The 26,546-nt window shown below is 45.2% G+C and overlaps 4 protein-coding genes across 5 annotated transcripts; 2 read left to right on the forward strand and 2 right to left on the reverse strand.

The window, feature by feature from the left end:
• LOC138208709 (E3 ubiquitin/ISG15 ligase TRIM25-like) lies at positions 1 to 5,792 on the forward strand. Of its 2 annotated transcripts, XM_069166787.1 has the most exons (10): positions 1 to 54; positions 182 to 836; positions 1,988 to 2,083; positions 2,183 to 2,416; positions 2,960 to 3,128; positions 3,243 to 3,308; positions 3,470 to 3,658; positions 3,845 to 3,970; positions 4,591 to 4,626; positions 5,171 to 5,792. In XM_069166787.1, the coding sequence occupies exons 2-10, from the start codon at positions 243 to 245 to the stop codon at positions 5,260 to 5,262; spliced, it is 1,602 nt and encodes a 533-aa protein (XP_069022888.1). In that variant the 5' UTR covers positions 1 to 54; positions 182 to 242; the 3' UTR covers positions 5,263 to 5,792. The 2 variants fall into 2 exon arrangements, with proteins under 2 accessions (XP_069022888.1, XP_069022889.1); XM_069166788.1 differs by lacking the exons at positions 1 to 54; positions 3,845 to 3,970 and having other exon boundaries at positions 67 to 836.
• Positions 5,615 to 14,055, reverse strand: dgke (diacylglycerol kinase, epsilon). The gene is made up of 12 exons (XM_069166786.1): positions 13,951 to 14,055; positions 13,345 to 13,840; positions 12,750 to 12,909; positions 12,529 to 12,648; positions 12,249 to 12,392; positions 12,009 to 12,166; positions 11,710 to 11,758; positions 11,460 to 11,573; positions 11,261 to 11,332; positions 10,480 to 10,607; positions 10,172 to 10,283; positions 5,615 to 9,012 (listed from the first exon to the last, which is right to left on the reverse strand). Exons 2-12 carry the CDS (start codon positions 13,794 to 13,796, stop codon positions 8,791 to 8,793), a joined length of 1,731 nt encoding a protein of 576 aa, XP_069022887.1. The 5' UTR covers positions 13,797 to 13,840; positions 13,951 to 14,055; the 3' UTR covers positions 5,615 to 8,790.
• Positions 14,056 to 16,718: 2,663 nt separating this feature from the next.
• Positions 16,719 to 20,991, forward strand: cunh17orf67 (chromosome unknown C17orf67 homolog). Its single transcript, XM_069167441.1, has 4 exons — positions 16,719 to 16,822; positions 18,514 to 18,614; positions 19,814 to 19,962; positions 20,759 to 20,991. Exons 1-3 carry the CDS (start codon positions 16,768 to 16,770, stop codon positions 19,928 to 19,930), a joined length of 273 nt encoding a protein of 90 aa, XP_069023542.1. The 5' UTR covers positions 16,719 to 16,767; the 3' UTR covers positions 19,931 to 19,962; positions 20,759 to 20,991.
• Positions 20,992 to 22,142: 1,151 nt separating this feature from the next.
• On the reverse strand, positions 22,143 to 26,073 carry cbx8b (chromobox homolog 8b). Its single transcript, XM_069167937.1, has 5 exons — positions 25,870 to 26,073; positions 25,680 to 25,723; positions 25,258 to 25,323; positions 24,972 to 25,038; positions 22,143 to 23,715 (listed from the first exon to the last, which is right to left on the reverse strand). The coding sequence occupies exons 1-5, from the start codon at positions 25,936 to 25,938 to the stop codon at positions 22,864 to 22,866; spliced, it is 1,098 nt and encodes a 365-aa protein (XP_069024038.1). The 5' UTR covers positions 25,939 to 26,073; the 3' UTR covers positions 22,143 to 22,863.
• Between the last annotated feature and the right edge of the window lie 473 nt (positions 26,074 to 26,546).

A 26,546-nucleotide genomic window follows, 5' to 3' on the forward strand; every position in this document is an offset into this window, starting at 1 on the left:
GTCTTGTTACACAACCAGATGCAGATCCGATCAGTCCGGTTTCAGCTGTCACTGGTACGTGGGGAGTAAATTCAAAGGAATAGTTCATTTTACATGCATTGTAATTAGAAAATTATAAAAGAAGTACTGTTGATCTTAATGTTTTTGCGACTTTTCTGACCGGTTGGTGTTCCTTTAACAGCATTGGAAACGGTTAAGTTTCGTTTCTGCCTCGCAGCCTCGTCCTCAGATTAAGTGACGCTATGGCCGAACTGTGCGAGTCATTGCTGGGTCTGGAGGATGAGCTGACCTGCAGCATCTGTCTCGGTACCTTCGACTGTCCGGTGACCATCCCCTGCGGACACAACTTCTGCCAGGATTGCCTGCTCTCCAGCTGGAAGGACTCTTACAGCTGCCCCCAGTGTCGGACCCTCTTCGCCACCAAACCGGAACTGAAGAAGAACACGGTCCTCAGCACCGTCGTGGAGACCTTCAACCTGAGGTCGAGCAAGAGCAAAGCCAGCCTGTTTGAAGAAGAAACCGCAACAGAGAAGAAGACTGAGCATGTCATACGCTGCGATACGTGTATGGAAGCGAAAGCGGCGCAGACCTGCCTCACCTGTATGGCCTCTTTCTGCGACGAGCACCTACAGCCTCACCGGGAGAACCCCGTGTTCCGCCTCCACCAGCTGAGTGAGCCCGTCGGGGACCTGTCGGAGCGCATCTGCTCCGACCACCACAAGCTGATGGAGCTCTTCTGCAGCCAGCACAGCCGTCCGATCTGCAGCCTCTGCCTGCAGCAGACCCACAAAGGTTGCAGCTTCACGTCCCCCGAGGAGCAGAGGACCCTGAAAGAGGTGCGTGATTGTTCACCTGACGGGAGCATTAATACATCCAGGACATGTGCTGACCATGTGGGTGACCCGTGCGTAATTAATTTGTCGTGCCCCCCTCTTTTTTTTAAACCAAAGAAATATACCTTTATCAATGTTGCACATAACATTAAATTACACTTTAAAACTGATAGAACAGATAAACACACCCGAATCTGAGGAAGTGCAATCAATAACTTAATAACAATACATGATCAGAGACTAAAATATGAGACACAGAGCAGGAAGTTGATCCTGGAGGAGGCACTTTGGTCTGGAGAGCCTCGCCTGCTGATGACGTCACTTCAGTCCTGCTGCTTGTGTGCTGGTTATCCAGAACACCTGGACTGGTAGTAGCCTCGATGGTTGGCCAGCAGTTGCTTAAATATGTTTTCAAGATAGTCACATTTCACAAGTAAACTGGGCACAAAGAAAAGCAGGGTTTACAGATTTGAAAACAGAAAAAAATAGAAGTGTAAATACATTAATCAAACTATTACGCTTGCCATATTTAAACTTGATATCATAAGCAAACCTTTATGCTCATATTTACATTCATACAGGAAATGAAAACACATTATCTACGTGTACAAACCATAGACTGTATATAAAAGTGGACGTAGCTTCCGGGGTCTGAAAAATGAGACTGATCCAGAAGTGCCATAAGCTGCAATACCACCGAGTGCCACTAGAGGTCGGCTCCAAAAAGCCTCCGGCTCCATAGGCTCCCATTCAGCTTCTGTCATGAAATACAAAGTCAATAAATGTTTTCCACGAGTTATTTCGGTGTTGTTAGCTGAAGTCGCTTCTTTTTATTAGCTTTCTGGTGGTCCATCTGAAAATAATCCCATCATGAATTAGATAATAGGCTTCAAAAAGCGGTATGTTTCGGAGGGGCGTGTCTGTTTCATTGACAGGCCTGTGCTTTGGTGATAGCCAAAATCAAAAATTGAGGCTTCAATAACGGCCATTCACAAACCAACCAAAACAGTCTAATAAATCAGATGGTGGACATGTACTATAAAAAGTATTGTTTGTAATTAAATCCGGGCCTTCCACTGAGGCTGTGATGAGAAAGTTAGCAGTGTCTTGTACCAAACTTCTCTCTACTAAAGCTTTTGTGTTTGGATTTGTAGTCCGAGTTCAAAGACAAGTTGGGTCAGCTGGACGAGAAGATCGAGAAGACTGATACTATTGTGTATCAAATGAATGAGTTGCAGAGCAAGCTGAAGGTAATTTTCACACATTGCACATCATGAATTGTTACTAATAGGACACATTAATTTTCTCTTTACTTCTACATACTTGTCCCTGTATTTATCTTTGCTCAGGACGCAGCAACCAAAAGAAAGACCGCTCTGGCAGCTGTGTACCAGCAGATGAGGGATATGTTGGCTCAAGATGAACGCGAGGCCCAACACGAGGTGGACCTCGAGCTCGAGATCGGTCAGACGAAACTTCTGGACCTCAGTAAGAAGTTCACTGAGAACAGTGAGAGGATGAGAAAAGCCAAAGCTGACATCAACGGTCTGCTGAGTCAATCCCAAGCAATGGCTTTTCTACAGGTGAGTTGAACAAGGTGAAGTAGGGGAGTGGGAAAAGGGCGGGAAACTGATATTTAGTTTCCAGATAAGACAGAAGGAGGTTGGCTCCAAAAATCCTCCGGCTCCATAGACTCCTATTTAACTTCTCTCATAATATTCTCAGTCAATAAAATGTCTCCACCAGTTATCTCAGTGTTGTTAGCTAAAGTTACTCCTTATTAGTTTTCTGGCGGTCCATCTGAAAATAATCCCGTTATTAATTAGAATTTGATTGACAGGTCTGTGGTGCAGTCAGGTTACGGCTATCGGTGGACGGGACGTCGTATCGTCAGGTTTCCAATCAGATCAGTCAGATCCACAGCTAGCTCCTCCCCCAGCTCGTCCAAATATGGTCACTTCCTGCTCCGATCTAGCAAGATGGTGCCAGACAAATTCCGAAAATCGAGGCATCATAACGGCCGTTCAGAAACCAACGGTTGACGTAACTGTTGGTTGCCGGTTGGGGGGGGGGGGGGGGGAAACACATCCCATTGCAACATATTTACTTTCCATTATTCCTCACAGGCTTCGTTTGAAATGCCTCGGGTTGTAAAGTTTGAGCCTCACATGCCTCGAATAAACCTGGACTCCAAGAAGGTGATAGCAGGACAGACCTTCGCTACTGCCTTGAAGGAGAGTCTGATGGAGACCTTCAAACAGCCTGTTGAGGCCAGATCACCTTTACCTAAACCAGGTAAATGTGCAGGCACACTTCAGTAGGAGATTTTACATTTGGAGTGGTATTATTATTTAAGTATAATAAAGGCCATCATGTCTAATATTCCGTGTCATGTGTGACGATGCACAGGTGAAAAAGAAGCTCCTGTCTCTGGACCAGAAGGAGCTGGAGGTAGTGGAAACCAGCCAGAAACAGGTGCATGCACCTATAAATATCTAAAAAACATTGAATATATATTTACACACATTTTTGGTGGTCAATTCATGTGCCATTTTATGCTCACTAAAATTTCTGATGTTTGGATGAAATTCCCAGTATACCTTCTAATTTCACCTTCTCTGTTCTAAATGTACCAGCACCTGCAAGGCAGAAAATAAACCCGCAGAGGTCCAAAAGTCCAGGTCGTCCACCCATCCAGCCGTGGTTCCAGCCGGTTTCTACTCCCATGTTTTACGAGTCGCACGGTTGGAATCCAACCATGTTTCCACAGGGCCACTCACAGGGATCATACAGAGGTCCTTACTTTTCAGAGGGACAAAAGACATGTAAGTAAGAAAACAAAAAAAATAAAATCATGCACAAACACGGGTCTGCAAAAAAAAACCAATTCAACACATTAATTTGAATTAATTTAGCAAACCAACAACAAATTAAAAGACCAAATGATGGACATAATTAGTTGTAAAATAGAACACCTACCATACGTAGCTAAGCTTTTCTCCAAACTTCAGACCCTCAGAAATGTAAAGAAGAAACTATCAAGAAAACCTTATCAGAAAAAACTGAGAAGAAAACCGTCTGTAAGCCAGCTCATAAAATGACCCCGAAAAGGCCAGAGACAGGAGTCAAACACAAAGGTAAAACAGAATCACCTTTTCATACTGAAAGGAATTTTGTTCATCCACCGTGAAAGTACAAGTTTGGACCATTTCAGCCTGATTTGAAGTTACAGTTAAGTAAGTAACTCAAGTTAAGTATTCTTGAAACAAACCAGGTCATTGGACACATCTGAAAAGTGTTTTTTATGGTTAACAAATATTGATTATTCTGCACTCTTGTGGCATTCCTGACTTCTGAACTGTATATTTTCTACAAGCCTCAAGTTCACGAGTTGGGACGTGTTTGCTAACGTTTGCAGAAATGTCAGAGGTCATGGAAGTTCATGTTTAGTTGGATTTTAAGTTAATATATTGTAATTTTAGTCACGTAGAGTTTGTCTTCATAACTTAGATAATAGGTTACGTCTGAGAAAAATGTTGATCTTCCCAACGGCCTCATCCCTTCCCCCTGTGTCTTTGTATTTCGTGCATTACGTTACCCCCATGTTAGCTTGAAAATTGTTAGCCTCTGTGGCTTCTAGACGCCGTCCACGTTGCAGTTACCTAGCAACAGTGTTTTTACAACTGGAACCGCTTGAACGCCGAGCATACGGTGCTAACAAATGTCTTTAAATATGTTGTCGTTCTCCCACATACAGACATGAAGAAGGATACCAGCCAGCAACCCCACCACAGTATGTTAATAACCTTTATATTCTTCTGCAGATCGTAATTTGATTTCACATGTTTTTTGTTGGTCATGCACACTATTACCAGGCTAAGGCTACATGTTTCTCATATTTTATTAGTAATAATAATAACATTATAATCTTCCAAAAAGGAGCCAGAATTAAAGTTTTATGTTTTTGTGTGCTACTCAAAATAACTTCTAAAAATGAATAATTAACAGACGTCACTTGTTCGTTCCACTGCACATTAAACTAAATCGGAAGAACGTCCTGTTTTTATAGAACTATTTTGTGAAATCAATCGTGTTGAGCTCTGGAACAGACATCATTAAAATGAGCTGCAGGCACAATACGTGTGCAGGTAAAGTCGGAAATGTGTCGCACCTGACCGTCTGCAGAGCCACTGACCGAAGTTCACTGGCACAAAGGTCACTTCAGGAAACTACTTTGTTTTAGCAATTCAGCTGTTGACGCACTTGTGCTGTTTGACACGTGGCACATCTCTCACTCTTTTTTGTTGTTGTTGTTGTTGTCGTTTATTTTTCTTCAGGACAAGACAGAAGACCACCCAGCACCTCAGGAGGAGCCAGGAAAGATAAACCTAAAAACCAACATCCTCACCATCCACATTCTAAAAATTAAGTAGAAGCTGCAGCATTTTGCATTCACAAAGAAGGCACTCGCGCGTCATATGATTTTGTACATTATCAATTGCATGACAGAAAATTATACTATTGACCTGCTTACATTCCTTGTTGATTATTGATGCGTGTTATTGTTTATGTGGTCATATTTTGTGTGTGCAATAGGTGTGCTAGCAGCTGAGTCAACAGCTGGTTGGGTGATAAGCTAGTGTATGATTAACATGTGCCAGCGCAGTGACTTCAGTGTGATGGTTTTATTAGTGTGTGACTGCTGCGATCTCTGACCCGAGTTTAAAGCCACCAAGTCTTCTCTTTACTTCCAATTTAATCAAAACACAGACACACCGGAGTTATATATGAAAATATTTATGGGAATGTCTTCAAATTCAAAAGCTTGCTTCATTACATTCATTTCAATCAGAATCCGTTTGTGTCACCTGCAGTAATCCGCCCGAGCCTCTTCATAAGCACTTTTTGTAAACAGCTATGGTTATATGATTGTTAGCAATAAAAGCTCATTTCCTCCCACCTGGAGTTTTCTTTGTATTTTGTATTTATTTATTTTTTTTTACCATATAAGGCTTCCCATTAACATCATATTGAAGTCAAAATTAAGTTGATTACCATGTTTTCTGCGGAGCCTCTAGCGTTCTCTAATCTTTACACGTCAAAAAGTTAAGCATTTTCAAATATACATTAATTCATAATGAAAGCATTTTGGTACACACAAACACAATGAAACGTGAATCGAATTCCGAACGCAGAAGCCCAGTGATAATTATTTAACGTCCGCTAAAGATAGCTACTCCGTTTCACTCAATTTGCCATTTTAACTCGATATAAATACTGTTTTGCGTTTTCCAAGATTTGATGAATAATAAACTGTCAGCTATAAGATGGGAGCAATCAACACGGCCAACAGTCATCCCTCCAGCATTCACAAAAAAAAACTCGTAAACCTCATTAGCCACGCTAGCACCGTTGGACATTATATGTTCGGTGGTTTCAAACTCGTGAAAGCTCAAAGCTGTTGTTAAATCTTTGTGGCAAAATAAAGGCCGAGGGGCACCAAAGAAACGACCGTCTGGTCACGCCAAATCAATTTTTAGGTTACTTTGCAACAAGCTGAACATCCAACACATTGTTGTCGTACAAAGATCGAGCTCTACAACCATTTTCTAGAGATGGTAAACTGTGAGTGTATCCTGATTAAATCTTAATCTAAAACTTACAACTGTATGTACAACACTGGCTGTTTTTAGTTCTGCTCCGGTCTCTACAGTCTCCCGGTAAACGTTCTCAGCGAGCGGTGGATCTGATTGGAAATCTGACAATACTACGTCCCGTCCACCGATAGACGTAACCTGACTGCACCACAGACCTGTCAATCAAATTCTAATTAATAACGGGATTATTTTCAGACGGACCGCCAGAAAACTAATAAGAAGGAGCGGCTTTAGCCAACAACACCCGAGATAACTCGTGGAAAATATTTATTGAGTCTGAATTTCATGAGAGAAGTTGAATGGGAGTCTATGGAGCCGGAGGCTTTTTGGAGCCGACCTCTAGTGGCACTCGGTGGTATTGCAGCTTAAGGCACTTCTGCATCGGCCTCATTTTTCAGAGACAGAAGCTACGAACACTTTTATGTACAGTCTGTGATTGAGACTGAGCTGCAGCCAGAACAGAGCTGAAAGACAGTAAAGAACTCCTCAAATTTGAGGTGACATTCACATTACACCTGATTGTTTTATCCAAGGTTGATACCTACAAGTCCAAATCTGATTCGAGCTGAGCGCTAACACATTAGCATTTTGCTGTCTTAAAAATGTTGCCAATAATTTGAGAGCATCACATAACGACATCAAATATCCTTAATAAATATGAGGACCGTCAACATCTATCATGAGATTCCTTCTAAAACTGAACTGGATTTGTGCTGCTAGCGTGGCTAAAAGCTTCCCAATAAACCTCGCTTGCGTCGAAGCGAATTCAGTGAAACACAGCAAAGGGCACGACTCCGGTAAACGCGGACGATAAGGTAACGGGGTGGAACGGCAAAACATTCAGTGAAACGACGAGAGGGAGATGAAAACCGTGGAGGTGCGTTTCCCTGCCAGGGGAGGTGCATAAGTCAAAAGCGTTAGGCAGCACGCGGGTTCTAAAAAGCTGAACCCCGGTTCAGCCTCAGGAGCAGCAGGTCGGCTGCAGGTTCACAACAAAACAAACACGCTTCTGTAATATGGCTCTGAGCAACAAAACGGGACCACCGCAACTCATTCTCCTCACAAGAGAGACAAACAGGAACTTCCTCCTGCACAGGCTTACCAAGAAACCTCAAGGGGGAGGATTCGATGCCACCTGCACCAAACACGCACGGAGTCCGCCACCTTGTGGTGACTACTGGGTAAAACCCACGACGGCTGCTCGAATGACAGGAAATCAAAACTGTATAATCTCATCAGCAGTTAATACTCTCGGCAGTAACATGACAGGGTTGTTGTGTTTTTTTTTTTTAATCTATTTTAAGCTACGTCCGAGACAGTGTAAGGTATTCAAGCAGTGTAAGTGCCAAAACAGTGCAACACAAAATATGTAAACAGCAGGGACGATGTAAAGAAGAGGGAAAAAAACAAAAAAACAACAAAAGGGGGGGGGGGGGGGGGGGGTTCTTACACGTCGGTGAAAACGGATCGTCTGAACAGCAGCTACTTTCAAAATAAACCTCAGCGAGTCCGGCGGCTTCCTGCAGCTCTTTCAGGAAGTCCCACGTGGAGTTTTTAAGTGTGATCCGACAGCGCATCACGAAGTAAACGGACGGACATCGACGTCCGGCGATTGGCGACACGTTGGCAGTCCTGCCGGGAGGCGCGCGAATTCTGCAGATAGTTTGTGCACGTTGACGTTTCACACGACGTCCTCTGGCGTCGACTCTCCCTCTGACCGTTTGTGCTTTTTGTGGAGTGAAACATTTTTTTTGGTGGGAAATCGAGCATCGCCTCCGTGCGTCACGGCTTCACCAACCCGCCGCTGCTTCCGAAATGGCTTTAATATGGGTCACCGTGTTAAAAATGGCTCGCCGGTACCTGCGGGTGCGACGCCTACAGTACAACTAAATACAGTGCAGTCCACTACAGACTATCTATGGCACGAGGGATCAGTGCAAATAAACAGCAATCTTTTTCTGAAACATTCACCTCCTCCTGACTGTCGCTGTTCTGGAGGGGAACTGCCTGAGCTCTGGGTTACAATATCTGGGGAGTGTGGAGACAAAGGAGCAAAAAAATAAATAAAATAAAATAAAATAAAATCACACCAGCTCGTTTCCAAACAAACCTTTCTAACTCCAGAGAAAAGAAATGAAATCATCACACAGAAAAAAAACGTATTCATCTTGAAGTGCAAAGGGTCATAGAGGAGGTCACAGATGAGGGCTGAATGGAAACTCGGGCTGTAAAAAGGATAAAAGGAGAGCTTCGGGTCACGTGATGTTCGGGGGGGACGGAGGGAGGGGGGGGAAGGGGCGTCACGCACGAGCAGAGGCCGGCCCCGGGGGCCTGGGCGAGTCGTGAGGGGTCGGGCTCTCCGCCTCGGAGGCGCTGGACTCGTCTTCGTCGTCGTCCGTCTGCTCGGCGCTGTGGTACAGCATGAAGGCCTGGGTCTTGTGGGTGATGGTGATGGTGCAGGGGCCCTGGGCCCACGGCTCCCCGTCCACCTGCATGGGCATCTTGGAGCTCTTCAGAACCAGCTGGAGAGGAGAAGGGAAACATCCTGACACTTCAGTGCCACGTACTGTACCGACGGTGATTGAGATCTCTTCTGCAGTCTGTAGTTTGGCTTGGGGGAAAAAAAAAAAACCGGGCGACCTCTGTCGCCATTGGCTACAACAACACCCGCCTGCAGCTATTTGCTGAAAATGGTCTCGACATGGAGCCCCTTTAAATTGCTTTGTAGCTTAAAACGGAGCAACCAGGTCGCCGCTTTTGGCTCTTTTTTTTTTTTTCGCCGCCCCGAGTTTCGCCGCACGACGCGATGAATAAAATTCAGAACCTTCCAAAGTTTTAAGGAACATTTATTCTACTTGCGTTAATATATCTACGTGTGACAGTGAGTACGATTAATATCCTAAATCAGGGGTCTCCGAGCTTTTGTTTTTTCCTGTGAGAGCTCCTCGTGTTCAGTAACATTTATTCACATAAGTGAGCTCCACCCAAACCAGCCGAATCGGCTAATTTTATGTGAACAATAACAACAGTAAATTGATACTCAACACACATTTTGTATCACAACAGCTTCAATTCAACAGCATGTGCATGTTTTTTGTTTTTTCTGTGTGCTTTTATATCATAATGTATTATTTGATTTAATCTAATTTAAAAGCCAAGAAATGCAAGAAATCCACAACTCCCATTGTGACGTTAAAATCTTCACCCTCCACTAGCAGCCATGTACCATGTCGTGTTTTCAAATAGCAGTAAAATCAGGTCGTCGCCGTGCTCCGTGCGGTCGTCACGGACACGCTACGGTGGACGGTAACACAACACGTCCTCTCACTTTCCAGGATAAATAATGGGAGGTCTTCGCTGTTTGAAAGCACTCGGAAGTTTGACGTTTTTGTTTGCGTGCGTCGGCGGCAGGATTATTCTCGCGTTCTCACTGACGGCGCAACGTGGATTTTTAAGGGTTTGCGGTGACGTCACAAAGAGCAGAGGGAGGCGAGGAGAAGGGAGCGCATGCAGGAGCTGAGAGGGAATATGACTTAATCAGATTAGGTCCAATTAGATTCTCAAGTGCTGCACCGAGGCCGCTTGATTACATAAAACGGGAAGCAAGGCCGGGTGTGTGTGTGTGTGTGTGTGTGTGTGTGTGTGTGTGTGTGTGTGTGTGTGTGTGTGTGGTAGCCTCACCCTGACAGTGTGCGCCTGTCCGAGCCGCACCGGGTTTGCCAGCTTCACCTGGATCTGAGCGCAGTGGAAGGAGCCGAACACGCCGACCACCTCCAGCAGACCGTCGTCCAGCCTATAAAAAGGGAGGGGGGGGGGGGGGGAGAGAGAGAGAGAGCACCACGCTGCTCACTTCTGGTTGCCATAGAAACTCAAAGCAACCCATACAACCACCGGAAAGGACAGTTCCCACGTTAAAAAAAAAAATAAAAAAAAATCGGATCAACCCGACGCTAGCAGCAGTCGTTACGTCCCCTCCGAGCGCGTCTTACCGGGTGGGGGGGCACGGCTCGTCTCCCATCCCCTCCCACAGTCGGCAGCCTCCGCCCCAGTAGCCGATGTTACAAACGATGATGCCCTCCAGGCTGGGCAGCGCCACCCTCTCCCCGTCCAGCTCCAGCTGTGGTGGGGGGGGGGGGGGGGGGGAAACAAAACGCACATACAAACACATCTGGATTTACTGCATTTTCTCCACTTTCTCCCTTTTCCCGTTTAGATTATACGCTAATGTCCGAGAGTTATTAAATTCTGGTCGCAATATTTATGCCAAATTCTCGAGTTTTAAAATAAAAACCACTATTTTTTTTGTAAAAAAAGAAAAGAAAATCCCCCTAAACTCAGAATCGAAGACCCCACAAAGACACCCCGGTTACGCCCGTGAACTATATATTCAAGTTTAGATAAGAAACTTGCATATATATAAATTTAGCCAACAAAAAAAACAAAAAAACATTATTATGCATTAAAAGAAGAGTTTAAGTTTTAATCTCAGGAATGAACAGTTCTTTTTGTTAAAAGTTGATGTCTAGCAGCGACTGGTTTTGCTCATATTTAATTAAAGTGAAATCCTCTCAAGTCTTTATGCTGACGTTTATCCTTACGTTAAATTCCCAACGAGACCCCGCAGAAAACAACAAATTACACAAAAAAAAAACGAAATACAAACAGGCTGCAAGATTCGTGTCTTAACGTCCCTTTAAGAAATTAAATGTATAACTGGGAAGAGCCAGAATTAGCATGACGCTTCATCACAACGCACGAAGTTGACTGTACCTCGATCCTCTTATCCAGGTCTTTACATTCCTGCACTAAACAATCTTTGGTGCCATAGAGGAAGTACACCGCCTGGGGAAAAAAAAGACAAGAAGGAGACGTCACAACGGAGCACTCGGCTCCCCTGGAGTCTCCCCGTTCAATGTTTATGTCGACATATTTTACTCGATCCGTTTAACTCAAACGAAGAGCCTCCGACCTTGTTGATGATGCGGCTGGAGAAGAAGGAGGGCGTTTTCTCGCGGTGCGTGTGGAAGTTGAGGGCCATCAGGGCGTCGGGCCCCACGGAGAAGTAGTTGTTCATGGACAGGACCTGAGGGACCAGATCCCGGGAGACGCTTTAAATTTACAGCGGGTCGACCGACGGGCCCGCAAAACACGTCAGCGCGTAGAAGTGGGGGGGGGGGGGAGGAAGAGCCCCCAAAACATCCCGCAGTCTTCGAACTCACCTTTGGTTTACGGAAGTAGAGGCCTTTGGAAGCCACCTGCACTTTCCATCTGAAAATGATTACAAAAAAAAAAAGGCGATCAGTTAAAATCCAGACCGACACAAGCAGGGAGAAAGCTCGGATATCAGAGATGAAGCACGGCCGAGCACCGACAATAAAAGCCTTCCCACACAGAGGATTTCATGAACAGTTCTGCTGAGCAAATACTGACTTATTTTTGCTGACCTAAGGGGAATAACGTTTACATTAAAAAAAAATTTTTTTTTTAAAAATACTAGAATCAGTCTGTAAAATAGCACCTGTCCATTTTGACCACTTCGGCGTCGAGGATGTTCCGGAGAACCTGCTCCACGGGGATCTCTCTGGCGTACCCGGCCCCCCAGCCCAAAGTGTTGGAGAGGTCGTTTCCTGTCCCGAGAGGCAGGATGGTCACCCTGGGGATAAACTGGTCCTGGTCCTGACGCAGGAAATTACGAGACATTACAAACGCGGCACGGGGAAGCGAACGCTTGCAAATGAGAAACGAAAAGCTCCCTCGCCTTCAGCTTCATCGCGTCGATGGCATCCAGCACCCAGCCGACGGTGCCGTCGCCCCCGCACACCAGCACCCGCACGCTGCCGGGGGGGAGCAGGGTGCACAGCTGGAGGGCTTTGGAGGGACTCAGCTCCGAGAGGTCAAACACCTGGAGGTCGGAGGAGAGGACGGACCGGTCGAACAAAGAAAACTAACCAAATGACGACGTCCGAACGGAGAGAGAGGAGGGTCGAGAAGATGGAGGGGGTGGGGGGGGGGGGGGTTTGTGTCAGCTGCCGACTGACCTGCACGGGGTTCAGGATGGTCCGAAATTCCCCCAGCAGAGCCTCTCCCATGTTGTTACCGCTACGCGTGTTCGCCAAGACCAACACGGGAGTCCAGCCGCCGCCGCAGGACGACCCCAGCTATCGGGAGACACAAGCACAAAGAGCTCGTAAGACCTGCGGTGCGGAGGGAGCGTCCGAGGTTCCCCGCCGCTGCCTTGACGATCATGACCTCTCGGCACCTTGCTGAACTCTTCGGGGTGCCTGCGCCGCAGCTTGTTGACGCGGTAGAGGTAGTGAGGAGGGATGATGAGGCTGCGGAACTCGCCCAGGTCGCACGCGTCGGCGTCGGCCAGGCTGTCCATGCAGTCGTCGTGCACCGTGGTCTGACACCACACACACCTGAGAGAGAGAGAGACACACACACACACACACACACACACACACACACACACACACACACACACACACAGACGAGAGAGATCAGAGAAGACACAAAGGAAGCAACACCCTGAAGCTGGCTGGCTGGTCTGCGTCTGACGTCAGGAGGGTGGGGGGGGGGGGGGGGGGGGTTAAAGGTGCCATTGGGATCAGGATGAGCGGTGTCATCTATCTGACAACACGGGATTAAACCCTTTTAAGCCAGAGAGCAGCAGCGGTCCAGTAGAGCAAATTAAAGGCAGATTAAAAGACTCCATTTGCTATGAAAACATTAGAAGGTTCATGCAGCAGTCTGCATCTGGATGGTTGGCTGCAAAAAGAGCAAAAAAAAAAAAAAAAAAACCCAGATGTTTTTCCCCCACAGCTGCAGACCTGCTTGTGCACGCTGAACTCTACCTGAGGTCGCAGAGTTTGGGCTGCGTCCCGCACTGCTGCTTGCATACGGCACAGTAGCTGGCCAGAGGCACGTTCCCGCGGACCCAGCGGTGGTCCACGGCTCCGTCGGGGCCGCAGGGGCCCATGATCTCCTTGCAGGACAGGCTGCGGTCGGCCCGGCGCAGGCACTGCTCGTCGGCGCACACGCCGCAGCAGTCGCAGAAAGCCCCCGTCAGGATGTGCTGGGAGCAGACGCAGCAGTAGGTGGGCTTGTTGAACAGATCCGTGTAGTGCCAGCCGTGCTTGCTCTTACGGAAGAAGTCCTTCATGTGCGTTTTCCGCTTGGAGCGCTGGGCGCTGCACCACAGCGTGATGATGACCGGGACGACGACGGCCAGAGAGGTCCAGAGCAGCAGCGTCCATTCCTCCCGGGAGCCGCAGTCGTCCCGAGCCTCGTCCCCCTCCCTGCACATCGCCGCTGCGGCCGCTGAGACGGTGGCGCGACCGACGGCCGATGCTAAAAAAAAAAAAGAGCGGAAATCAGTAACGCGGAGAGCTGCGTAAAGTACACCGACTGCACACGGGAAGAACGGAACGTTTCCCGGCGACACACATCTTCGCACTCACAACGCTCGCAGCACGCTGGCACTGAATTCACTCTTGAATATTCACCAGCTTCAACCAGCAAGAAACAAGATGCCGCAAACGTGACGTCGGACCTGTAAGCCTCCTCGCTGACGTCGCTCCGGCAGAGAAGCGCTCACGCGTCAAGATAGTTCACCGGCAGTCTAAACGCGCATGCGTACATCGGGAGAGTATTAAAAACCAAACAGGAAGTTTCTGTTTTTATCCACGAGAATAAATGTTTTGCTGTGAATACCGACGCTTCCATGTTATGTTATATGATAGCCTATGTAACTGTATTATTAATATTATTAATTGTATTATATAATGTATATATAATATGAACAGATCCGTGTAGTGCCAGCCGTGTATATATCTTATATTCATATAATTGAAATATTGTATTATTAATAGTTGTGCTGATAGATTGTAAATCGGGAGAAAGTAATTTGAACTCGGATATTTGTTCATCTATACTGGTATAATGGTTTAATCCATTCAAATTGTAAACTATATCTTTATCTGCAAGGTTAAACTATCAACTACTGGAAACCTAAAATAAAACTGTTATTAAAAAAAAATTTGCCGCTCTGTAAAATGTAAATAAAAACAGAATGTGATCATTTGCAAATCATGTAAACCCATATCTAATTGCAAATAAAGCAAGAACAACATGTAAATTGTTGATCATTGATGCCAGCTACATGTTTAAAAAAAAATTGGGACGGGACAATAAAAGACTGAAAAGTTATGCAATGCTAAAAAAAAACAAAAAAAAAAAACACCTGGCTGAACATCTCACAACTAATTAGGTTACCTGGCAACAGATCAGTAACATGATTGGGTATAAAAAGAGCATTTCAGACAGGCAGGCATTAAAAAACAATCCAAATCTGTAGCGGAAATAACTGCATGGGCTCAGGAATATTTTCAAAAACCATTGTTTGGAAATCTGCCGGAAAAGTGATGCATATAAAACCACAAACACAAATCATAACAAGCAAAGTATTAGCTCAAATGTCGGATTTGGTCCACGTACTCCAAGTATAAAATCTAAACCATAGATCATAATTCAATTCAGTTTCATTTATAGCGTTGAATCACATCGTCTCCCCACAACAAAACCTTAACAACAATATGAAGAGGAAGCCAACAATTCAACAGTTCCCATACCAGTGACAGCTGGAAGGAAAAACTCCCTTTTAACAGAAAGAAAACATTATATATACACAGGGAAGTCTGCTGTAGGCACAGTAGTCGACATAGCAGACCTCCAGCAGTTAAAGTGTAACAAAATAAAGCCTTAAAAACGCCATTTTCAAACTAAAGTCATTCGCTCTGGTTAAAATATGAAACATCTCAGCTGTTTCTCGGTTTCCTGGTGAAATTCGAGCAAACACGGAAGTATCCACAGGCGACATCTCACTGTTTAAAAAAAAAAAATCATCTCTGACGGTGAGCAGAAAGCTGGTCCCCAGCGCGCATGCGCTCTGCGCTGCATCGTTGAGCTCATTGAGTGTTACATAATCACATTGAAGGGAAACACGGCTGTCTGTGTCAGGTATTAACCGAGGAAACATTATCATTAGAGTTCACTGGGAACTCATGAATTATGTATGAGGGACGGGGGGGGGGGGCAGAGGGGGGGAAGCAAACACGGAAACGATGACGTCAGCATTTGAGCGTCACCGGCGGTGCTCTGAGGCAGCGCTGAAATAAAATCAATAAAACAGAAAATAAATTAGCCTGTCATGCGGACTGCTTATAATTAAACACACAAAAAAAAAATGCATCAAATCTAAATAAATTTGGTGATTTTATGATACCTGTGTAGAAATTTGATGAGTAGAAAGGGAAAATGTGAGCGTGAAGAGAAGACTAACACAAAGCAAAAACCACATCAAGGCTAACAACGCAAAGCAAAGTGACTGACTGATAAAAAAAAATTACTTAGTTTTTGTGAACTATTAGATCTGTTTGTGTCAAAAACCGTTTCCATAACAACCTCTTTACACCATCAGGCTGACACTGTGTTTTCACTATTCTCACTATTTGACTACTTTCACTTTGACCTTTTAAGGGCTGCAAGAAAAAAAATAATGTATTTTTCTATATTGTCAAAGGGGATCCATGGTCAAATGGTCAAATGGTCAAAATCAACATCAAAATCAAAATCAAAACGGTTAAGTCATCCCCTCTTGTAGTCACGCTCCCAAAACTGTGGATCCTACACTTCCCACAATGCACCTCAGTGTTTTCTCTCATCACTGTTATTTCCTCTGACTTGAGCACACTCCTGTTGACAAGTAAACTCACCTTTAAACGTAGGATTGGTGGGATTTACCTTTAAATTTTATTGAACGTGTTTATCTCATCGTGTTGTTCTGACTTGTTGAGGCTCATAAAGGCAGAAAAAAAAAAACAGAAGGGGGATTTATTAATAAAATGTTAAAAATGTGTCGAAAGCGTCTCTTCTCTTTGTGCTTGCACCGCCCTCTAGCGGACAGCTTCGTACCTGCCACCTGATTCAACAGAGCTCCTACATTAGAAGTGCTATTACTTGTTCATCCATCGTATTTTCTCACCTTTAGCGCTTTAATGTGAATTAAAAATATATTTATTTGCTGGTCAAATAAACTGTGATTTATGTGAAACATCTCCTTGGTAACCTGAGCCGGTATATGTGACAGTTTATGAGTGAGGTGAAGGAGGAGCAGGAGGAGGAGGAGGAGGAGGAGGAATTTTCCCCCTTCACCCCCTCTGGACTCTGGTCAGGACCCTCAAAGCAGAGAAGACTCAGGCAAGAGGAAGGTGAAGAAGATGAAGAAGCTGGTGGTGTTTTTGCTCTGCGTGGTCCTGCTGACCGCGTACACAGGTAAGAAACGCTCAGCAGACCGTCACAGTAAAATATGGGCTGACATTTGGATTAAATAAACAAACCTTTGTGCCCTGCAGCCTCTTTTTTTTTTTTTTTTTTACAGATGTGAGAGAGTCAGGACATTTATACTTTTAGACAATGAAAATGTGATGAGGGGGAAACAGATTATCTAAATTTGGGATAGTTTAAAGGGATTTTGTTGCACCTTTCTTTTGTTGTAGTGGCATTATTCAGAAGGAAATTCTTTGCGATGTCTAAATTTGTGTTGCTGCTTTTTTTTTTTTTAGCTTAGTCTTTTTCACCTCTGTTACGTATCTAGCAACTCAGTTTTTAAGCGCAATTAATTTACTTTTGTTTGCTTTTAGCCACAACTTACAACAGAACAAATTCAAAGTGACAGTTGGAAACTGTCCATGAGTGTTTTTGCCACGCTGCTGTGAGGCCTCAGGCAGCAGCAGCAGCAGTTGTTGTTTTTGCAGAAGCAGCAGAAATAGAAGCAGTAGAAGTTAGAAGCAGAAGTAGTAGAAATAGAAGCAGAAGCAGTAGAAATAGAAGCAGAAGTAGAAGCAGAAGCAATAGAAATAGAAGCAGCAGCAGAAGCAGCAATAGTTGTTGTTTTTGCAGCAGCGGTAGAAGTAGAAGAAGTAGAAGCAGCAGCAGTAGAAGTAGAAGCAGCAGTAGAAGCAGCAGCAGTAGATGCAGCAGCAGTAGAAGTAGAAGCAGCAGCAGAAGCAGCAATAGTTGTTGTTTTTGCAGCAGCAGCAGTAGAAGTAGAAGAAGTAGAAGCAGCAGCAGTAGAAGTAGAAGCAGCAGCTGTATTATCAGCAGTAGTTGTCAAAGCAGCAGTAGAAGCAGCAGCTGAGTTATCAGCAGCAGCAGGAATAGAAGTAGAAGCAATAGAAGCAGTAGAAGCAGCAGCAGCAGGAATAGAAGTAGAAGCAATAGAAGCAGTAGAAGCAGCAGCAGCAGGAATAGAAGTAGAAGCAATAGAAGCAGTAGAAGCAGCAGCAGCAGCAGCTCTGGCCCCGTGTTGACAGAGCTCGGTTCACTTTCAGAGCAGCTCCCTCAATCTGGCAGCAGAGGAAGAGCGAGCCATGCCTTGGCTGCCTGCCGGGGTCATGTGCTGCACAGACTGGACTCCCCGGGGAGCGAGGAGGATGAATGGGCACTTTGTTACCTTCCAAACCAACCACCCTGCCTCCTAACACAGGCCCGGGTTCACAGAGAGGCAGACAGAGAGCCCTCACTTCGCAGGGCCGCTCCCTCGGTGGAGAGGGGGGGAAGGGAGGGGGGAGAGTGGGGGGCGGGGGGGGGAGAGAGTTGAACAGCCTCACGTGGGCCGAAGCTAAACAGACCAGGTCGGCCTTGGCTCACCAGCGGCAGATAGTGGTGAGAGGTTTATTCATGGGTCCGAACACAGCGCTCACTGAGAGGAATGTTATCCTGATTAGCCAATAACCAGCTGCACAGAGAGCAGCTGCTGTGTCCTCCGAGAAAAAAAACAAAAAAACAACACAACCGAGGCAGAGGTCGAAACCGTCCGCAGCGACACACACTGACTCACACCTACGAGGCGAATCACAAGTCTGTTGACTCTTCTGCTGCAGCATCAGCTGAGTACGTTGGAAGTGTCGTATCACGAGACGCGCGAGTAAACATTGACAGTCCACCTCTGATGTGTCACTCAGATGCCAACCGGGTCATCCAGGAGAGTCTGGCGAAGCAGCTGCTGCGCAGCAAGAGGCAGGACCGTCCGGTGAAGGCCGGACACCCCGACGAGCCCATGAGGGTAAGGTCCGGTCTGAGATAAGAGCACGAGACGTTAAAAAAAAAAAAAAAAAACCACAAAAAAAACCCAGAAGAGGAACACCGCGGACCATGATGCAACGTGTTGTTCTCACCGTCCTGTTCGGCATCTGTCAGCTGCATAAATAGCAAGATAATATTTAAAGTATTCATGAACATTTCTGTCATTAGAACTATTAAAAACTAATAAGATGTATTGTTTTTTATATAGAAGTTCAACTGCTGTATCGTTGAATCTGATGCCTCACAGGGAGAGCTGCATTTATTTACAAACGGATGAATAAACACCTATAAAGTTGTGAAAACAATTAAATTAATATATATTGAAATAAATTAAATGAATTGTTTACAGCTTTGTGAATATTTGTACAATTGTTTATTTACTCTACATGTTATAACAACAACAACAAAATCGAATTTCATAATTTGATTGATGTTTTTTTTCTAATTTTATTCTAAATTAGTAAAATTTTTGGGAAGTGTTGGTTTCAGTCGACAGGCCAAATTAAATGAAGCTTCAGATCCACAAGGGATCAAGTGCCATGAAAAAAAACCCAAAATATATTAAACCTCGTGCACAAAATCACGAGGGTAAGAACAAACATATTTTCCCTATGTTGTCATATGTTGCAACATGTGTCATACGTGTGATCACTTGGGAAAACTTGTGGGGTTTTTTTTCTGTGAGGAAACCAAGGCAACAAAAATACAGTTCAATAAGATATCATATTAGGTAAAATAACCTTAAAGGCTTTTTAAAAATTCAGTCATTGTGCAATTGAAGGTCATTTTTAGCTGAACTTGAACTTTATTTCTCATAAGTCCAGTTTTTAACCTCCTAAATCCGATTCGTCAGAATAGAAAACGACAGATCTGTCGGTTGTTTCGTTTCCTCCGTTTCTGACTTGGGAGAAAATGAAAGCGAAAATTCCAATGAAGTTTTGTTTCGTACGTTTTTGCACTTTCACGCTTTGAATACTTGGACGTCAGAGTCCGAGTTTTCCCCCGGTCTCACGTGTGACTTGCAAGATGGACGGACCCGACTCAGCAGATTCACGTTCACGAGTGAACTGCACGTCTATCAGCTCCCTCGTGTTTCTTTTTTTTGCCTTGCCGTTGTATTTTCATCTCGCGTCGTTGCGTTTCGCCTCGCATCCCATTAAATGCGCCTCTTCTTCCCAGGAGCACCTGCTGCACATGCAGGCTCTGGATCAGCGGGCCCAGGAGACCAACATGGAGAACTGGATGAACCCTCACTGCCCCCCCCGCTGCGACAGGAACTACGGGCACCCGGTCTGAAGAAGGTCGCCCCGGAGTCTCCGCAAAACACTGTACGTGAACACGACACTTGCAGCCACACGGGCATCGATGAGCGTTTCACACAAACCGGAGGGACAGATGTCTCTTTAAATTCGGGACTGCCATCAGAAGTGGCGTTCCCTGTACGGCCTGGAAAAAGTGGATCATCTGAACCTGCACGTCTCCATGAAAATACCTTTCTGTCTCTCTGTCGCTGGTTTCTCTGTGCCGCTGAGTCATTTCTCTTCCTGTTTTTCTCTGATTGTATCAGGACTGCGTAGCACAACAGGAAACCTCAGACGACCTGCAAAAAACATGCTTTCGGAGTCGCATGGCGTGTTTTTAACATCCTCCGTTTCGCTTTTGAGGTCGTTTCAAAGTCGAGTTTCAACATCGGCGTTTCAGTTAGTTCAACATTTCTGTCACTGACGATGTGTGATGATAGCTGCGCGTTCAGTTGTCATGGCAACAGCCAAAGCTGGTGAAAAATGAAAAAAAAAAAAATGAAAAAAACATCACTCGAGTTCACTCTTCCGATTTTTTTTTTTCTGTTTACATAGAAAAAAAAATAAAAATGGGAAAGCGAAGGCGAGCCCTGAGGGTTTTATGAATACGGCTCATTCATTCTTTACTGGACGGTATAAATGAATTTATTAGATATATAATAACTTCTATTCATCTATATTTTCAAATGGGCTCCTCTGATAAATATCCAAATATCCTTGTCTGTTCTGAAAGCTGCTGCAACGCTTAATTCACTCCTCATGTGTCACTTTGCCTGATGATATTATATTATATTTAAAATCTTCAATCTTCATCTCTCTGCAGGAAAAAAACACCAGGAGGGACTGAACATGGACCCGGCGACGCTGAAAACTATTAAAAATGAGAAGATAGAAATTCCTCTTTGCTTTTTCCTTCATATTCTGACCACGTAAAGACATAAACTGCTATCTTGTTGTAGTTTGATCTTTTTCAGAAAATTCTTCTTCTGCTTTCTTAGTTTTGTGTCAGACTGTTTTTTTTTTTAATAATCAAAAATAAATAATCATTCATTCTGAGTAGCATTTGTTTCATTGTTATTATCTTTTTTTTTTTTTTGGTGAGCATGAATATGAGAAGAAGGCCATAAACCTTCAATCCAATCGTTTGGTTCTTTTATTTCTGGGAGACGTTTAACCGTACGCATGCGTACTGTATTCCGCTTTAGCGCGTCACAACATTTGCACAGGATGGTGGCGTTATTTCCTTAGTTAACTGAAACCTAATGAGATAAAACCTCCGTTTTTACTCTAAATTCATATATTGCATCGCTTTTTAAAAGAGAGAAATATTTGAAAAGATGTTCAAACGCACTAAACATTTCATTTCGGTTATTTTATTTTGATTAAAAAAAGAAAAAGAAAAAGAAAGAAAAGACGGTGCTTCCCGTTTGCGTAAAGTGCGCGCGTGTCTAATGAATAAATGGTCAGTTATCAGATCCGCAAGTGTCACGAGCCGCGATGCGAAGTGCGGTGAAAAGAGTCCACACACGCACACGCACGCACGCACGCACACACACACGCACACACACACACACACACACACACACACACCGGCCTTTATTCAGAGGAGACGGGGAGCGCAGTGTAACGCAGTGAAATGCCCTGAAAGATGTTTTTTAAAAAAAAAAACGCATTTCGGCATAAACTCCGTCAACTAACACAGAAATGATCAGGAAAATAAATAAATACAAATGCAGCCATTGTCTAAAATGCCAGAAATGGATTTGAGAAATAGAATAAATGGAATCGAAAACAGCCGCTTGGGGCCTGTTGGGAGGATTCTACTGAATTAACCCGGAATATAAAAAGCAGTATTTAAGATGCACGAAGGACACGTTCAAATTAAATAATCACAGCGGGTCCGCGGGCCTTGAGCCGGCCGTGCATGAAGGAAAAAACAGGACAGTAAAATGCGCGCGGGCCTGCTGCAGGGCTTCACTGGTTCAACTGAAGCGTTTAAAGTCTGCTGCAGAATTTGTTTTTGTTTTTTAAATTTTTCATTGAGTGTTTCTTTTTAAAGATATCCAAATAAAATAAGGTCAGTAATATATATTCAATGAATAAGAAAATAGTCCTAATAATTGAATTGTATTAAATGTCATTCCTGGGTTCAGATGTTCCCTTCCAGGCCGAAGCTGCTGCAATAAAAAGTGACAATAAAACACAAAGAAGTGAGAAAATTCAAATGATTTATTGAAAAGCGTCTAAAAAGCAGATTGACACCAACTGTTTTATCCTGTTACATCAAAGCTTTATGGAGGTTTTCTATGAAAAATGAAAAATATACTATGTTAATGAAAAGAAAGACAGCTGAAAGCTCTCTCAAAGTGGGTGTTGAATTTAATCATTTAGTTCATAATTAGAAATGTTAGACATTAAAAACTTATTAAAGACTTATTCTTTTTAATACTTCTGAATTCAAAGTGCTTGAGTAAAATTATTTAAATATTCGTCCCGCTGAATTGAACGGGACCTGTCAGTCCAATCGGTTCAAACGATGGAGAAATAACTCAATCCGCAGACTGAATTTCATTTCCGAGCTTCGCCTCGTTTGTCGGTGTCGACGAGCCGCAGCTCAGAGTGAAAAAAATACATTCTAGTTAGTTATAATTGCAAAATAGTAAAATTCACGAGCTCTGTACAGAAAGGAGCCACCGGCTGCAGTGGAAACATGCGACTCATGTTCACCCCAGTGCATGATGGGAAATGGACTTCATTTGATTTGGTCAATACATTAAATAGATGTCCGACTTTATAATATATATACATATGCACATTATGTAATTTGCCTTTAAACATTACATACAAAAGCTGCTCTGCGTGATAATCTCCCGCTACGTCCTCCGAACCTCTGAGAGGTTCTGATCCGGGTCTCGGCACCCGAGCGGATCATCTCTTGTCCTTGAAGAAGCCCTTGGAGGTGCTGCTCTCCTTGATGGTGACCGTCAGGAAGTTGGTGGTCACGTCCGTCACCAGGACCTTCTCGGCGTTGCCGAGCGACGGCCGCCAAGTCACCTCGTCGGGGTCGTCGACGAGCCGCGTCGGGGACGGCCTGTCCAGGAAGTACGGCTTCTCCATCTTCGGCGGCTGAGCGGGCCGGCTCAGGCCCGCCGGGCTCGGGCTGGAGCGGTGCTTGAAGTGTGCCGGCGCCAGGTAGCCGGAGCCGTCCTTAGTCCTGTGTGGGTCAGTTCTGTGCGTGAGCGGGCCGCGGTCCGAGTAGAGCGCTTTGTGCGAGCTCCCGCCGGAGATGCCCCGGCTGTGTGGGTGGTGGTGGTGGTGATGGTGATAATGGTGATGGTGGTATTTGTGGTTCTCTGGATGTCTGTGGGCCAGTTTGACCAGCCGCATCTCGTCGCCCTCTTGGAACTTGCCCAGTTTGTGAGGGCCGTGGCCGCCCGGCTCCTCGGCTCTCCTCTTGTGGGGCTCGGAGACGCAGCCGCCGTCCTTGAAGCGGGGCTTGGGCTTCGGGCCTCTCTTTTTGGGGACGTGGAGGAGTCCGTCTGCTCCGACCTGGTGCAGCGCGGACGGCTGGTGGTCGCGGGGGCTCAGCTCGGGCGGTCGGACGCGAACGCTCTCTCCGCGGTTGACGGTGCTCGGGGGGAAGATGGTGGGGACGACGGCCCTGAGGCCCTCCCTGGCCCTCGGGGTGACCACGGGCTCTGGGGTCGGGTAGGAGATGTGCATCCCTCGGACTGCCTCACTCCTGAACTCGTAGGACTTGGCTTTATATTTGGCTTGAGCCTTTTAGAAAAATAAGAAAACGAGAGGAGAATTACTCAGTCTGACATTTTGTTTTGTTTTGATTCTTTTTTTTTTTTTTTACAAGACTTAAAAGGCATTTGGACAATCAGGCAGCCTGACATTGAAAGGAATTCATTCATTCTTCGTTGGTTTAATTTAACTTTTCGTTTTCCTCTTGTAACATGTAGGAAGTGATGAAAAAAGGCCTACTGCCTGGTGCCGAACGTATTTGTCATTTTAAATCAGGCGGAAACTGCATGGTACGGAGTCACCAACACGTTTCAACATGTCAGTATTTTAGGAGACATTTCGCGAACCCATTTTTAACAACGGCTCCGTCAGCGGAGATTCTGGTATTTTTCTTCAAGACAAACTGTTGGTCATTAAGCAATTTTCACGCTTCGCCGTCCTGAAAAGCCGAAGCATCGGGCCGTGCTGCTCTAAATCTCGACCACATCGCATTTACAGGAGCATTTTGGGATCTTAATGTAATGATGGTAATAATAATAATAATAATAAAAAAAGGGAATTTTACAAAGAAATAAAAAAGAACTGTGAGCGAGACATTTCACAAGAAGATCTTAAAGTACTCAAAGCCCCTTTAAGTATAAACACGTGAATGGTGGGTGATGTGCTCCTCAAATATTATCACACTATATCAGGGAATTTCTGCTATGACAAAATTCTTGACGACACTGAGAATATTTTATTTCGAGAACACATCATCGCAATAAAATAAGTGTAATAGCTATATAGGCGAGTTTGTCTTTAAATATTCAGTAAAAAAAAAGTGTAAACATAATTCATCTGTCAGTTCTTTTGTTTGTAAACAACAACAGGAAGTCCGATTTTGTATTAACAGAGCCACTAATGGATGATGTCATTACAAGTCGGTATATCGTCATCATCGATAGGATTTTGCTTTTTAATTATTATTAGTATTATTATTATATGAAGAATTATCGCGATATGCATCGTATATACCCAAATCAGCACAAGCAGGCTGAATACACATCGGTTTACAGGTGGGCTGTTCTCAACATCCACAATTAAGCATCATTGAAGGAAGCATTTTAAAATACTATTGTCCCCCCCCTCTCCTCCCCTCTCCTCCTCCTCCCCCCCCCCCACACACACACACCGTGACAAGCAGTTAGGATACCGCGACACACAAAACACATCGTGTAAACGCATGCACGGGAATGCGGCATGATTTAGAAATAACATGTGAATTGGGCTTACGAGGCTGAACGTACCTTGAGGAGAAACGTCTTGGGCTTCGGTCCTCTTTTTTTGGGCCCGTACAGCTCCCTCTCCCGCTCCCTGCGAAGAGGAACAGTAAACAGGACACCCATTTTGAGTGCGACGGGGGAGCAAAGTGCACCGAGGAGGAGGAGGAGGAGGAGGAGGAGGACAACCCGCCGCGGTTCTTCACCGGACCGTCCGCGGGCTCTCTCTCTCTCTCTCTCTCTCTCTCTCTCTCGCACCCCGGTGAAGGCCACGCAGCTTTTTATTTATTTATTTATTTATTTATTTATTTACCTTTGCTCAAAAGCGGCAAACAGGCGAGAGTCCAGGATGTTCTCCTCCGGCTCCCAAGTGCTGTATCTGCGGGGGTAAAAACGTGAAGTTTAGACTAGGGGGGGGGGGGGGGGGGGGGGGGGTGAGGAGGAGGAGGAGGAGGAGGAGGAGGAGGAAGGGTCGGGGGGAGATAGGGGGGAGAGAGAGAGAGAGAGAGAGGGGGGGGGGGGGGGGGGAGAGCTGCCAACCCTCCGTGTGGATGACCGCCGTTAGCCTCGCGAAGCTACATGTCTCCAAACCGTGTTTGTGCACCTCGGATTCACTCCGCTAGCTGTGGCGAGCTAACGGCAGCCACACAGCCGGAGAGAGAGACGGTGTATATACATATATATATATATTTATATATATATAAAACATAATACTAATAATAATGCACGACTTACTTGGGAGACCAGCCTTTCCATTTCACGAGGTATTCGATGCGACCCTGCGTGCCATCACAAACAAAACACAACCCGCTCGGTTAGCTTTGCGGCTTCTGCGCTGCGTTATTATTTATTTTATTGTTGTTGTTGTTGTTGTTTTTTTGTTGTGTTCAGGAGCCCCCGTCCGCACGTCCAGAGCCGGCCTTACCTTCCTTATCCTCCGTTTGATGATCGACTCGGCCGCGAACACCCTCTCCCCGACGGCGGACAGCTCCATGTTGTGGTTGTTGTGTTTTTCTCCTCCTCTACTCCGGTGCTAGCCTACCGTTAGCTCGACGCTAAGAGGTTCTCCTCCAGTCCCAGCCGCTCTTGAATTCCCGACAGACCATAATACTCCCTTACAGAACGGACGTCAGCGCGAATTTTTTTTTTTTTTTTTTTTTTCCACAGCGTTGCTAAGGAACCGCAGTCGGTGGAACCTCCAGAATAAGCGCCCATTGGTTCAGCCGTTGCTACGTGCTCGGGTTGCTAAGTGAGGGGAGGAGCGTGTGCGCCTGAGTGAATTCTTTCGGGGGAGGGAGGAGGAGGAGGAGGAGGAGAGGGGGGGGGGAGGGAGAGAAAATGGTGGCTCTTTTTTTTTTTTTTTTTTTTTTTTTTCTTTTCCCTCGCGCGGCGGCAGCGGCGGCGGCGGATGAATCATTTCAAGTTATGAGAGATATTCAAAAATGCACGTGGTATGAAAATTAGTGTCGTTGTACGGATGTGATAGGCGAAGACAGAAAATGAAGGATAACAATGAGACCTGCTATTTTCATTTAGTTGAACCAGCAACGAAACCTATTTTATCTGCCGATGCAATAAAGTGTCTTGGACGGAGGTTATTGC

The sequence above is a fragment of the Embiotoca jacksoni genome, unplaced genomic scaffold (assembly GCF_022577435.1).
Source record: "Embiotoca jacksoni isolate LCO1_2020_lvr unplaced genomic scaffold, fEmbJac1.0.p SCAF_4, whole genome shotgun sequence".
In the NCBI taxonomy this organism is placed as follows: Eukaryota; Metazoa; Chordata; class Actinopteri; family Embiotocidae; genus Embiotoca; species Embiotoca jacksoni.